Genomic DNA, 13,794 nt, shown 5'->3' with positions numbered 1-13,794 from the left:
ACGATACCGAGTGTCGTCCACGCCTCCCCATGTTCAGGGCATGACAACAACCTTCCCGTCATAAGCTCCGTCGAACTCTTGGATCTAAAGCAAGGAAGCAATATGTGGATGCTCCTGATGTTAGGGATATAGTATATATGCCCTACATCCAATATCATATTTGATGTTTTGAACATATTTTTATAAAATATATATGGCATTTGATATTCTTTTATCATTGTTATTAATTGTTTGATTAATTTGATAAGGTCCTTGATTAAATTTTGAGACTTGACATTGTGATGGAGATCATGATAATGAGAGTAAAGTTTCTTATAATTTAATCTAAATTTGTTCTTGATCATAAGATTATTAATTTGGACGTTAGTAATCCGGTTAGATCAATATTTATGTGATCGTCTTTATGGGATAAAGATTAGTTGATCTCATCAACTAAATTACATAGGTAGATGATGTATATAGAGATATGATCATTGAACCGACTCATTGGATAATTCCTAATGGTTAGAATTATCATAAACTGTCAATAGGATATTCTCTTGAAGAATGAGATGTAACCGTTTCCTTTGACCTGAGATCGTCATAGTAATTGACAAGTTATTTATTGTGCTTTGATACTAGACACATATGGCCTAGGGCGATAGTTGAAAGGATATTGGGTATGATTAAATACTTGTAGAATTAGTGATTGTTCAAGATGGAATCTGCCAACTCTTGGTAATGAGTTTAAGCTCCATGTTGTCATGAATTATAAACGACCAAATTAAAACTTTGGCCAAGGCAATTGAATGAAAGAAGAAATGAGTTTCTTAGGTCATTCGATGGTCGATTATATTTGACATGAACACATAGTTGGTCGCCTATTAGGATTTGACAGTTGAACCATATCCTAGGGTGATCTAGAGCTATAAGGACAGAAGGAATTACTACATTATTCTCCTACTAGTTCTTGAGAGTAAATTGTATACTTCATATTATCCGGTCGTTAAGGAGTGTTGCTAGACGCCACCCTTGATTAGTATATTGATGTGGTCAATTTACTACCGGCTTAGTATTGAACCTATGGGGTCGCACACTAACGAGTGTTCTGATCTTTGCTAAAGGATTAATTAACTTATTATTTGATAATTAAATTAAGGAATTTAATTAGTCAAATACATTTAGTTGTTGGTCCAAATGAAATATTATTATATTCTTTGCTAGCACAGAAGATATAATTAATACTGTGAACAAATTGAAGTTTTCTATTTAGAATAGAAAATTAAATTATTTCTTGGTTGAATATATATGATATATATTAAGTAGTCATAATTGATATTTATTTATATGTAGGAGATATATAAATATTAATAAAGTATCCAATTTAGAATTGGATTGTAAATCCCATAAGAGACGTCTACAAGACGAAATCTTTTTGTTATGGGATTTGAACTTTGTTTTTAGCAAAATAATAATTAATGACTTATAAGGAAAATCCAATATTGAATTGGATTTGTCATTATTACAATCCAACTTTCACGTTGGACTTCATGGAAAGTCCATGTAAAAATTCGGCAGATTCAAACTTCCTAAGAATGTTTTCCGATTTCTTTTTAGAAAAATTCCATGAAGTTTATTTTTGGAATAAACTTTTATCTTAAGTAAATCATTGCCTCAACCAAATAGGAAAAGAGTTTGTAGGTGATGCTATATAAAGGGTGATGGAGAAAATTTGCCGGATCACTTATTCTTGAGTAGAAAACCCACTTTGTGAAAGTGAGAGTGCAACACAAGCCAAGAGAGAAAATACAATTACAAGAAAAGTGTTTCTTGTTCTTCTAACATTTAGTTGAGATTTTTGAGAAAATTTCAGCACAATATTCTTTGTTCAATTTTGTTCGCAAGTTTCATTGATCAAAGAGTTGATAGCAAAAATCGGTTTCGGTGTGGATACGAATAGAGTCTTCGCACTATCGAAGAATTTTGAAACGAGACTCTCTTCACCAGATACGTCTCAGATCCGATCTTTGACATGTAAATAAATTTTAAACACGAAAAGATCTGCCTAGGATTATTATTGTCTTCCGCTGCGTGTTACGAACACCTATATGCAATCCTATAGTGGTATCAGAGCAGTGGTTTATTGTGTCTAAAATTTATTTACGAAATATTTTTATATTATATTTGAAGAGTTCAAACCATAATACATGTGTCTTGTGCAATAGTTAAATCGTTTGAACTATTAAGATAGTTCATAACTTGAATTTAAAATTTTGTATTAGATACAATGGGAATCTATAATAGGTTACATGATTCTATTGTTATTTTCAATTGTTATTAGTTCATGAGATATTAATTAATAATAATACTCTAGCATGAGTTCTTTTTATGTGATATATAAGATAAACATGTTAGAGGATGTTGAATTTTGTTTTAAGTCATGTGCTTGTTCATTATATAATTTTGAATTATTTATTACATGTGATGTAAATCAATTTAGGACTAAGCATGTAGACAACTTGAACTAAATTCACATGCTATAAAAGATTTGATCTTCATGTTATTAAAAATTGTTTTAGTAATAATTCCCTCTTACTAAAATTTGAGTTCTTAAATAATACAATATAAGATATTTTATTATAGAGCTATCCATCAAGGTAATTAATTTTACTTATTTCTTGTTTATAAGGAGCGGTCTGATTACCAGGAGACTTATAGTTCGAGAATATGTTAAAATTATTTATTGCATTAGATGTATGGATTGAAATAATTATTCAATTTTACACTAGACGCCTGGACTACTCGAGGGAGTATAAAATTTAATAAGTTCTTTGCTATCATGATGGTTGAACTCAACTATGCCAATAGGATCGACCTGACTACCAGGGGACTATTTGACATAGAGCTATTTAAAGAAATTGCATGGGGATACAATTGGTAAGAGTACCTACCTTTAAAATATATGTGAGAAACGACTTGACTTCCAAGGGGCTCATACATATTGTTAAAGGATTCCGTTACTATACTAACAGAAATAAAGATTTCGTAAACTATAATGAGGGTAAATAGTTTAAAATAATTAGTGGAAATATCATTTAGATAAAAGTCCATGTCTTTATGATATATGCAAATATGTTCTTATATTATTGCCTTTTCTTTTCTATATTTTAGATTTCTCAATATGTCTGTTATATCACTGCGCGAAATACTTGAGACCAACAAGTTGGTAGGACCAAACTTTGATGATTGGTACAGAAATTTGAGAATTGTTCTCATGTATGAAAAGCTTATTGATGTGATCGATAAGCCTGCCAAGGAAGTCCCATATGAGGATGATGATGATGCTACCAAGATTTATCAGAAATACTTGGAAGAATGTCTTACTACCAAATGCATCATTCTCGCTTCTATGAATTCTGAACTACAGAGGAAACATCAGGATATGGATCCAACTGCAATCATTGAACATCTTAAGAAGATGTTTGGTACACAAAGCATGACAGCTAGATACCAGTTATCTAAGGCTTTATTTGGATCCAAATTGACTGGAAACTCTCCAATTGGACCCTATGTCAATCATATGATTGATCTCATTGAAGAACTTGAGAAGTTGGGGTGCAAACTGGGTAAAGAGCTTTCTCAAGATTTGATCTTGCAGTCACTATCAGAATCCTTTTCACAATTTGTTATTAATTTCAATATGAATAAAATGGATTGTGATCTTCATGAGATGCTTAACATGCTGATTGATTATGAGAATCAACTTGCATCTGAGAAGAAGAAAGGAATTGTCATGTTGGTTGGAAATTCTTCTAAGAAGAAGAGTAAGGGTAAAAGTAAACCCAAGAAAAGGCCTACTGCGCCCAAGGGTGGTGTGACCAAACCCAAAGGCAAAGAAAGCAAAGCTGACCAATCTGATGCTGTATGTTTCCATTGTAAGAAAATAGGACATTGGAAGAGAAACTGACAGGAGTATCTTGCAACTTTAAAGGATAAGAAACAAGGTAAGACTTTAATGAAAAATGTTTTCAAGGTTTCTTTAACTACTACTAATTCTTCATTGTGGGTATTAGATACTGACAGTCGTTATAACATCTGCAATATGTTGCAGGGGTTCCAGATAAGTAGAAAGTTGAAGAAAGGAGAAATTAATCTATAAGTTGGAAATGGTGCAAAAGTTGCGGCCGTAGCTGTAGGATCAATTTCTTTAATAATGCCTACGGGCAAAGTACTTATGTTGGATGATTGTTATTACTTCCTAAATTTGTTTTGAACATAATTTCAGCTTCTATGTTAGACAAACCTGGTTTTCGCATTAATATAGGCAATGGTATCTGCTCTATTTATTATAGTGATAATTTTGTATGTGAATGGCTATCTCCAACATGACGTTTATGTCTTACCTAATGTGAATGCTAATTCGATTATGCATGTTTCAAGTCTTAAGAGGAAAAGAGATGATCAAGTAAATCATGCATACCTTTGGCATTGTAGGCTTGGTCATATTGGAGAGAAAAGAATTAACAAGTTGTACAAGGAAGGGTACCTTGACAAATATGATTTTGAATCATATCCAACTTGTGAATCTTGTCTCAAAGGAAAAATGACCAAATCTCCATTTACTGGAAGTGGAGAAAGAGCTTCTGAATTATTGGGACTAATTCATACAGATGTTTGTGGGCCCATGAAAATTCAAGCTAGAGGTGGATATTCTTACTTCATCACCTTCACTGATGATATGTCAAGATATGGATTTGTGTATCTTATGAAACACAAGTCTGAATCTTTTGAAATGTTCAAAAGGTTCCGTAGTGAAGTTGAGAAGCAGATTGGTAAAAGTATCAAAGTACTAAGGTCTGATAGAGGTGGAGAATATCTTAGTGAAGATTTTACCAGATATCTCAGAGAGAATGAGATTCTCTCACAGTGGACACCTCCAGGAACACCACAACACAATGGTGTGTCTGAAAGGAGAAATCGAACCTTATTAGATATGGTGAGATCTATGATGGGGTTCACTGATCTTCCAATAAATTTATGGGGATATGCTTTGGAAGCAGCAACATACTTACTTAATAAAGTTCCCACTAAGTCAGTCTCTACAACACCATATGAGATATGGAAAGGATGTAAGCCTAACCTTAAACATATTAAAGTTTGGGGTTGTCCAGCTTATGTTAAGAGACTACAGTCTGATAAACTTGACTCAAGATCAGATAAGTGTAGGTTCATTGGGTATCCCAAGGAAACAATGGGATATTATTTCTATCACCCTTCTGACCATAAAGTGTTTGTGGCCAGAGGAGCAACCTTTTTGGAAAAGGAATTTCTTTTAGAAGGAAATTATAATGGAGAAATAGAACTTGATGAAGTTCAATAAACTAATGAATCAACACAATATAAAGATCATGAGACCCAAGTTGAAGAACCTTTATTGGATATTTTGAAGTTGCCAAGGAAGTTGCCATCTTCAACGGTTGAAGTTCAAGAACTAACTGAGGTTCAAGAACAGGTTAATGAACCAGTTCTAAACCAAATTGAACAACAACCAAATCCAGCACAAGGTGAAGAGGTTGTACAAGTACCTCTTAGAAGGTCTACACGAGAACGTCATGCACCAACTAGATTAAATTTATTAGTACAAGATGATGTATCAAATGAGGTTGATCATAATGATGATGACCCTAAGACCTATGAAGAGGCTATACAAAGTTCCGATCATGAGAAGTGGCAAAAGGCCATGGAATCCGAAATGGAATCCATGAAGGAAAATAAAGTATGGACTTTAGTTGAACCTTCAAAGGATATAAAACCTATAGGTTGTAAATGAGTTTTTAAGAAAAAGATTGCAGCAGACGGAAAGGTGGAGAACTATAAAGCCCGTCTTGTTGCCAAGGGATATCGTCAGAAAGAAGGAGTTGACTATGACGAGACTTCTCTCCCGTGGCAATGCTCAAATCTATTCGGATTTTGCTTTCTATAGCAGCATACTATGATTATGAAATATGGCAAATGGATGTGAAAACAGCTTTCCTTAATGGTGAGCTAGAAGAGGATGTGTACATGATACAACCTGAAGGTTTCACATCTTCGTCTAATCATAATAAGATTTGCAAGCTACAAAGATCCATTTATGGACTAAAGCAAGCTTCTCGAAGTTGAAATATTCGCTTTAACAAGACAATTGAAAAGTTCAATTTTGTTAGATGCGAAGAAGAACCTTGTGTGTACAAAAAGGTTAGTGGGAGCACAATTATATTCTTAGTGTTGTATGTTGATGATATATTGCTCATAGGGAATGACATACCGGCATTGCAAAGTACCAAGATTTGGCTATCTGAACAGTTCTCCATGAAAGACTTGGGAGAAGCAGCTTATATATTAGGAATAAAGATCTATAGAGATAGATCTAGGAAGTTGCTTGGACTTTCCCAGTCTTTGTACATTGATACCATCTTAAAGAGGTATAATATGGATAATTCCAAAAGAGGCTATCTACCGATAGGCACTGGAATTACTCTCAGTAGGGAGGATTGTCCTAAAACACCTGAAGAGAGAGAATACATGAGTAGGATCCCATACGCTAGTGCAGTGGGAGCTATCATGTATACCATGACATGTACACGTCCTGATGTGGCTTATGCACTTGGAGTGACTAGCCGCTATCAGGCAAATCCTGGTGAGGAACATTGGAAGGTGGTGAAGACCATTCTTAAGTACTTAAGAAGGACTAAAGACCAATTCCTCATCTATGGAGATTCTGAGTTGAAACTTGAAGGTTATACAGATGCAAGTTTCTGTTCAGATAGAGATGGTAGCAAATCTATTTCTGGTTATGTATTCACTTTAAATGGTGGTGCAGTGAGTTGAAAAAGTTCCAAACAAGATACAGTAGCTGATTCAGTGACTGAAGCAGAATATATAGCAGCTAGTGAAGCTGCTAAGGAAGCTGTATGAATGAAAAAGTTCTTAACTGAACTTGGTGTGGTTCCTTCAATAGAAGGTGCGGTTCGACTATTGTGTGACAATACTGGAGCCATTGCTCAAGCAAAAGAACCAAGATCTCACCAAAAGTCCAAACATGTTCTACGAAGGTATCACTTGATAAGAGAGATCATTGAACATGGAGACGTCGAGATTCAAAAGGTTGATGGAAAAGAAAATGCTGCAGACCCATTCACTAAAGCTTTTGGCGCAAAGGAGTTTGACAAGCACAAGTGGAAATTGGGAATGAAGTACAAGAGCGATTGGCTCTAGTGCAAGTGGGAGATTGTTAGGGATATAGTAGATATGCCCTAGATCCAATATCATATTTGATGTTTTGAACATATTTTTATAAAATATATATGGCATTTGATATTCTTTTATCATTGTTATTAATTGTTTGATTAATTTGATAAGGTCCTTGATTAAATTTTGAGACTTGCCATTGTGATGGAAATCATGATAATGAGAGTAAAGTTTCTTATAATTTAATCTAAATTTGTTCTTGATCGTAGGATTATTAATTTGGACGTTAGTAATCCGGTTAGATCAATATTTATGTGATTTTCTTTATGGGATAAAGATTAGTTGATCTCATTAACTAAATTACATAGATAGATGATGTATATAGAGATATGATCATTGAACCGACTCATTGGATAATTCCTAATGGTTAGAATTACCATAAACTGTCAATAGGATATTCTCTTGAAGAATGTGATGTAACTGTTTCCTTTGACCTAAGATCGTCATAGTAATTGACAAGTTATTTATTGTGCTTTGATACTAGACATATATGGCCCTAGGGCGATAATTGAAAGGATATTGGGTATGATTAAATGCTTGTAGAATTAGTGATTGTTCAAGATGGAATCTGTCAACTCTTGGTAATGAGTTTAAGCTCCATGTTGTCTTGAATTATAAACGACCAAATTAAGACCTTGGCCAGGGCAATTGAATGAAAGAAGAAATGAGTTTCTTAGGTCATTCAATGGTCGATTATATTTGACATGAACACATAGTTGGTCGCCTATTAGGATTTGACAGTTGAACCATATCCTAGGGTGATCCAGAGCTATAATGACAGAAGGAATTACTACATTATTCTCCTACTGGTTCTTGAGAGTAAATTGTATACTTCATATTATTCGGTCGTTAAAGAGTGTTGCTAGACGCCACCCTTGATTAGTATATTGATATGGTCAATTTACTACCGGCTTAGTATTGAACCTATGGGGTCGCACACTAACGAGTGTTCTGATCTTTGCTAAAGGATTAATTAACTTATTATTTGATAATTAAATTAAGGAATTTAATTAGTCAAATACATTTAGTTGTTAGTCCAAATGAAATATTATTATATTCTTTGCTAGCACAGAGGATATAATTAATACTGTGAACAAATTGAAGTTTTCTATTTAGAATAGAAAATTAAATTATTTCTTGGTTGAATATATATGATATATATTAAGTAGTCATAATTGATATTTATTTATATATAGGAGATATATAATTATTAATAAAGTATCCAATTTAGAATTGGATTGTAAATCTCATAAGAGACGTCTACAAGACGAAATCTTTTTGTTATGGGATTTGAACTTTGTTTTTAGCAAAATAATAATTAATGACTTATAAGGAAAATCCAATATTGAATTGGATTTGTCATTTTATTACAATCCAACTTTCACGTTGGACTTCATGGAAAGTCCATGTAAAAATTCGGCAGATTCAAACTTCCTAAGAATGTTTTCCGATTTCTTTTTAGAAAAATTCCATGAAGTTTATTATTGGAATAAACTTTTATCTTAAGTAAATCATTGCCTCAACCAAATAGGAAAAGAGTTTGTAGGTGATGCTATATAAAGGGTGATGGAGAAAATTTGCCGGATCACTTATTCTTGAGTAGAAAACCCACTTTGTGAAAGTGAGAGTGCAATACAAGCCAAGAGAGAAAATACAATTACAAGAAAAGTGTTTCTTGTTCTTCTAACATTGAGTTGAGATTTTTGAGAAAATTTCAGCACAATATTCTTTGTTCAATTTTGTTCGCGGGTTTCATTGATCAAAGAGTTGATAGCAAAGATCGGTCTCGGTGTGGATACGCATAGAGTCTTCGCACTATCGAAGAATTTTGAAACGAGACTCTCTTCACCAGGTACGTCTCAGATCCGATCTTTGACATGTAAATAAATTTTAAACACGAAAAAATCTACTTAGGATTATTATTGTCTTCCGCTGTGTGTTACGAATACCTATATGCAATCCTACACCTGGCTCACAATAAAGTGGTATACATTGAAAAGCTCTGCAGTTGCACCATAGGCAAATCAAACGCCAAACTACTATCTGGTTCCAAATGAAATAGTGTATAGTGGGTAACAAGAGTTCAATTGTTATCCTTTGCAAGCAGTTCTTGAGCTTTAAATAGACAAGGATGGGCACAAGAAACAGTCACAACAATCCATATAACAAAATGAAGTTAAGTCGCGTAGTTCAAGCATGTAGAGAAAATGTAGTCACCATGGTTGTTTTCTACTATGAAGACGACTAACATGGGAAATCCTGCATAATCAACATAAGGACCAGGATCAAAGATAATATACAGTGAAGTAGACCCTGCTTTATGAACTAGATCAATTAGAGCAAACAAGAGTCTAGTAGCTTTATCGACATGAATATGTAGTGACTGCTTGGAGTAGCTTTAAGCCAATACTTAGAGCGCTCCCTGTATTTTCTGCTCCTGAGACACTCTCTGAATTTAGACAATAAGAATCCTAGAAAATTGCATTCCTGCCCAGTATCAACCCAATTACATCTGTGTGAGCCAAAGTCAAGGTAAAGTGACACCTGATTTTGATTAACCCCACCAATATCTTCAATAGAATTAAGCAATCATGCAATTGTGCCAAACCATAGTGCACTATCAAATGTAAATTCTATTATGGCAAATCTCACACTCATATTCAACAGCACAATTCTGTGTCTAGTAAAAACCAGAAGATCTTATGTATCTCATTGACGGTATTTGTCAAACACCTGAGCTACAGTAGCATCTCGTGAATTTTCTTCCTCCCAAATATTAGATCCAGTCGTTTTATCAAACACCTCACTATGTACCTTGGTTTGGAAGCTAGCGTTTGCGCAGAAGCTATCATTGTACATTTTGGATATAGTAGTAACATAGTTGTCTCCCTTATGGACAATAACATTAAGATCATGAATGTTGGAGCTTACTTGTCATGACCCAAAATTCACTAAGGGTCGTGATGGTGCCGGACACTACTGTCAGGCAAGCCAACCAAAATATTTAATTAAATTCTCATTTTAATAATTTTGAAAACTATGATTTTCCTTCAATTTTACCAGTAAAAGATAATCGTTTCAAATCAAATATGAATGTTAAGAAGTTAATACAAGATACCCCATAATCATCCCAGAACCTGGTGTCACAAGTGCATGAGCATTTACTAGGGAATGAAATAAAATACAATAACTGTCCGGAATACAAAGTGGACAGAAATGAAAAGCACAGTAAAATACTCTGAAGGGGACTCTGTTGGCTGCGGGTCGTCTAGATAAATGCAGCTCACCTAAGTCTCTGTATCAACCTTGCCGCTATGCCAGTAAGCCACTAGCCACATATGAACCTGTGCAACAAAAATGCACAGCAAGTGTAGTATGAGTACGAAAACAACGTATACCCAATGAGTATCCCGTCTAATCTGGAAGAAGTAGAGACGAGAGGTCGACTTCGACACTTACTAATGGTCCAATGATAATATAGAAACTGTGTGAGGAACTCATAGATTTCATAAAGCAAAATTTAACTCATAAAGTCGGAAAGCAGGTAAACAACTTCTCAAATAATAAAGGATTTCCAAGGATTTACTTTTCATTATCTTTATCCATTTATCTCTGGCCAGGAAAGGCAAGTATCAACATTAAAAATTCTCAGGAAAACAATATAAGTATGTGCATATCATGTCGAGGTCGTACGACTTGATCCAACATAAATGTAAAATGTGCACTGCCGAGGGTCGAACGGCGCGAACCATAGATGCATCTATTACCTCGCTCGCGAATCATACAAGCGACGCGATCAACATAAATAAACAAATACCCCGCTCACGAATCATACATGCGACGCGGGCACACATAGATACACACAGTCAAACAACCAATTAAGAATTTATCGGGGAATGTTTATCTAAATAAAAGACAATTCTCTTTTAATGATTAAGAAAAATGAAGTTTAATCCTTTTAGAAATTCATTTACCAATTTGATGGGATTTAAGCAATTCAAATGTCAATAAGATTACAAATATTCCAAGTATAGCATGTTTTTGGGTCCTAGACTACCCGGACTTAAACATAATAGTAGCTATACACGGACTCTCGTCACCTCGTGCGTACGTAGCCCCCCACAAATAGAAGCACATAACTAATATTTCACCTATGGGGACAATTCCCTCTTACAAGGTTAGAAAGGAAACTCACCTCACTCTGAAGCCTATATTTCGATTCAAGAACGCGCTCAAACCTCCAATTCAGAGCCGAACGATCCAAAACTATTCAAATAGGAGAAGAACTAGTCAACACATGCTCAAAAGTTCATATTCTAATTATTAAACTAATTTTTTAACCCTAAATGCAAGGTTCCTAAAATTCATCCCTGGACCCACGTGCCCGAATTCCAAAAATGTTTGAAGAAAATTGCTACCCATAACCCAAGGATCAAGGATATATGATTTTTACTCCATTCCCTAACAAATTTCGTGCTTAAATCTTGTTTTTACCAAATTCTAGGTTTTTCATCTACAACGCTTGATTTTCCCTAATTTTCACATGTTAATCTAACCATAATCCATGTATTTAACTTATGATGTGTAGAAATTACTTACCTCTTTGATGAAGATGGAATCCCTCCTCAAATGCTCTCAAAAATCGCCTAAGGCCAAGTGGGAAATGAGGGAAATGGGCTAAGTCTCATAATAAAAAGCCACTACACCAGACGCAGAAGTTGCATTTGCGACTCCAGGCTCGCAATTACGATGTCGCATTTGCGAAAAAACACCACAAATGCGAAGCCTAGCCTCCCCTGACATGGTCGCATTTGCGACAGAATCATCACAAATGCGAAGAGGACAGCATCGTAAAAGCGATGTCCCCCTCGCAAATGTGATCCCCCACTCAGCAGCCCCAGGTTCTCAAATGCGAAAACACCACATATGCGGTCATACCAGTACCAGCAGTCCCATTTCTTAGCAAATCACTCTGAAGCTATCCTGAATCTCACCCGAGCCCCCTAGGCTCCAAACCAAATACCGCACAAGTCTAAAAACATAACACAAACTTGCTCGAAGCCTCAAATCACATCAAACAACGTTAAAACCATGAATCACACTTCAATTCAAGCTTAATGAACTTTAAGATTTCAAACTTCTACTTCCGATGTTTAAACTCGTCAAATCACGTCCGATTGACCTCAAATTTTGCATACAAGTCATATTTGACATTACAGACCTACTCCAACTTTCGAAATCGAAATCTGACCCCGATATGAAAAAGTCAACTCTCGGCCAAACTTCCCAAAAACTTTAAAAATTCTATCTTTATCCAAATGACTCCAAAATGACCTACGGACCTCCGAATTCACTTCCGATTGCGCTCCCAATACCAGAACCACCATACGGAGCTATTCCCAGACTCAAAATCCCAAACAAACATTGATAACACTAAAATTCACTTCAACCCACACTTATGAAATTCTTCCAGAAATGCTAACTTCCACAATAGGTGCCAAAATGTTCACGGGTCTTCCAAAACCCGATCCGGACATACGCCTAAGTCCGAAATCATCATATGAACCTGCTGGAACCTTTGAATCCTGTTTCCGAGGTTGTTTACTCACAAATTCAATCTTAGTCAATTCTTTCAACTTAAAGCTTCCGAAATGAGAATTCTCTTTCCAAATCAACTCCAAATTCCCCGGAATTCAATTTCGACCATGCGTACAAGTCAAAATATCTGAAGTGAAGCTGCTCATGGCCTCAAACTGCTGAACAACGTGCTATAGCTCAAAACAACCGGTTAGGTCATTACATTCTCTCCCACTTAAACATACGTTCGTCCTCGAACATGCTAAGAATTGCATTGGAGTTGCCCGAAATCACTATTTAACACCTCGAGCACCTACCCGTGCTACCACAACTCAGTTGGGCACCCTAGCTCGATCAATCTGAAGATACCCTTTTTCAGTGAGGCAATTAAGCCTTAGAGCCCAATTCCAACATCCGAAATTCTCTGACAGGCCTGTTCCAGCATACGCTTACCGAATCAATAACTACACGTAGCATCAAAACATGACTGCATACCTTAGCTAAATTAACACCTTGCACCTCCTTACTCACAGGACCACAATAACATTCTCTGATCAGTTTAGTCAAAATTCCATGAATCTGATGCTCCTATTGCACCTCATGACATACATAGGTCTTGCTCTAACTCTTACAATACTGCCACGATGGAAGAGATGTATAAAAATTCATAACTAACTGCCGAGTCAACAATTTATTGGGTCTATACTCCTGTCTGGAACCATCACCTTATTATGAACCAAAAATGGTCTTTGCTCCTTAATATACTTCATATAATCAGATTGCAATGATCCTAAATCTAATGATCCCGTCTCACCCCGTACGAACTGCTCAAGCAATAAGCCACCCCAGATATGATCAAAAAGTCTCATATGTTATCACAATGTGCCAATAGGTTACCAATTCAAATGCGATACAAAAGGAAAATGAACTCTCAAAGGAAATCCAATT

General features: G+C 35.3%; 1 protein-coding gene across 1 annotated transcript; it reads left to right on the top strand.

Annotated features, from left to right (window-relative positions):
* Positions 1-3,253: 3,253 nt before the first annotated feature.
* Positions 3,254-4,138, top strand: LOC138878735 (uncharacterized). Its single transcript, XM_070158424.1, has 2 exons — positions 3,254-3,901; positions 4,091-4,138. The coding sequence occupies exons 1-2, from the start codon at positions 3,254-3,256 to the stop codon at positions 4,136-4,138; spliced, it is 696 nt and encodes a 231-aa protein (XP_070014525.1).
* The last annotated feature ends 9,656 nt before the right edge of the window (positions 4,139-13,794 follow it).

This window comes from Nicotiana sylvestris, chromosome 9, assembly GCF_000393655.2.
Source record: "Nicotiana sylvestris chromosome 9, ASM39365v2, whole genome shotgun sequence".
Taxonomy (NCBI): Eukaryota; Viridiplantae; Streptophyta; class Magnoliopsida; order Solanales; family Solanaceae; genus Nicotiana; species Nicotiana sylvestris.
This window is presented reverse-complemented; position numbering and strand designations above follow the sequence as displayed.

Bases quoted from the DNA above. Each gene is read 5' to 3' on its own strand.
- LOC138878735 (XM_070158424.1), top strand. From the start codon at position 3,254: ATGTATGAAAAGCTTATTGATGTGATCGATAAGCCTGCCAAGGAAGTC. The intron at 3,902-4,090 runs GTATGTTTCCAT...AATATGTTGCAG, and splicing joins AAGCTGACCAATCTGATGCT to GGGTTCCAGATAAGTAGAAA.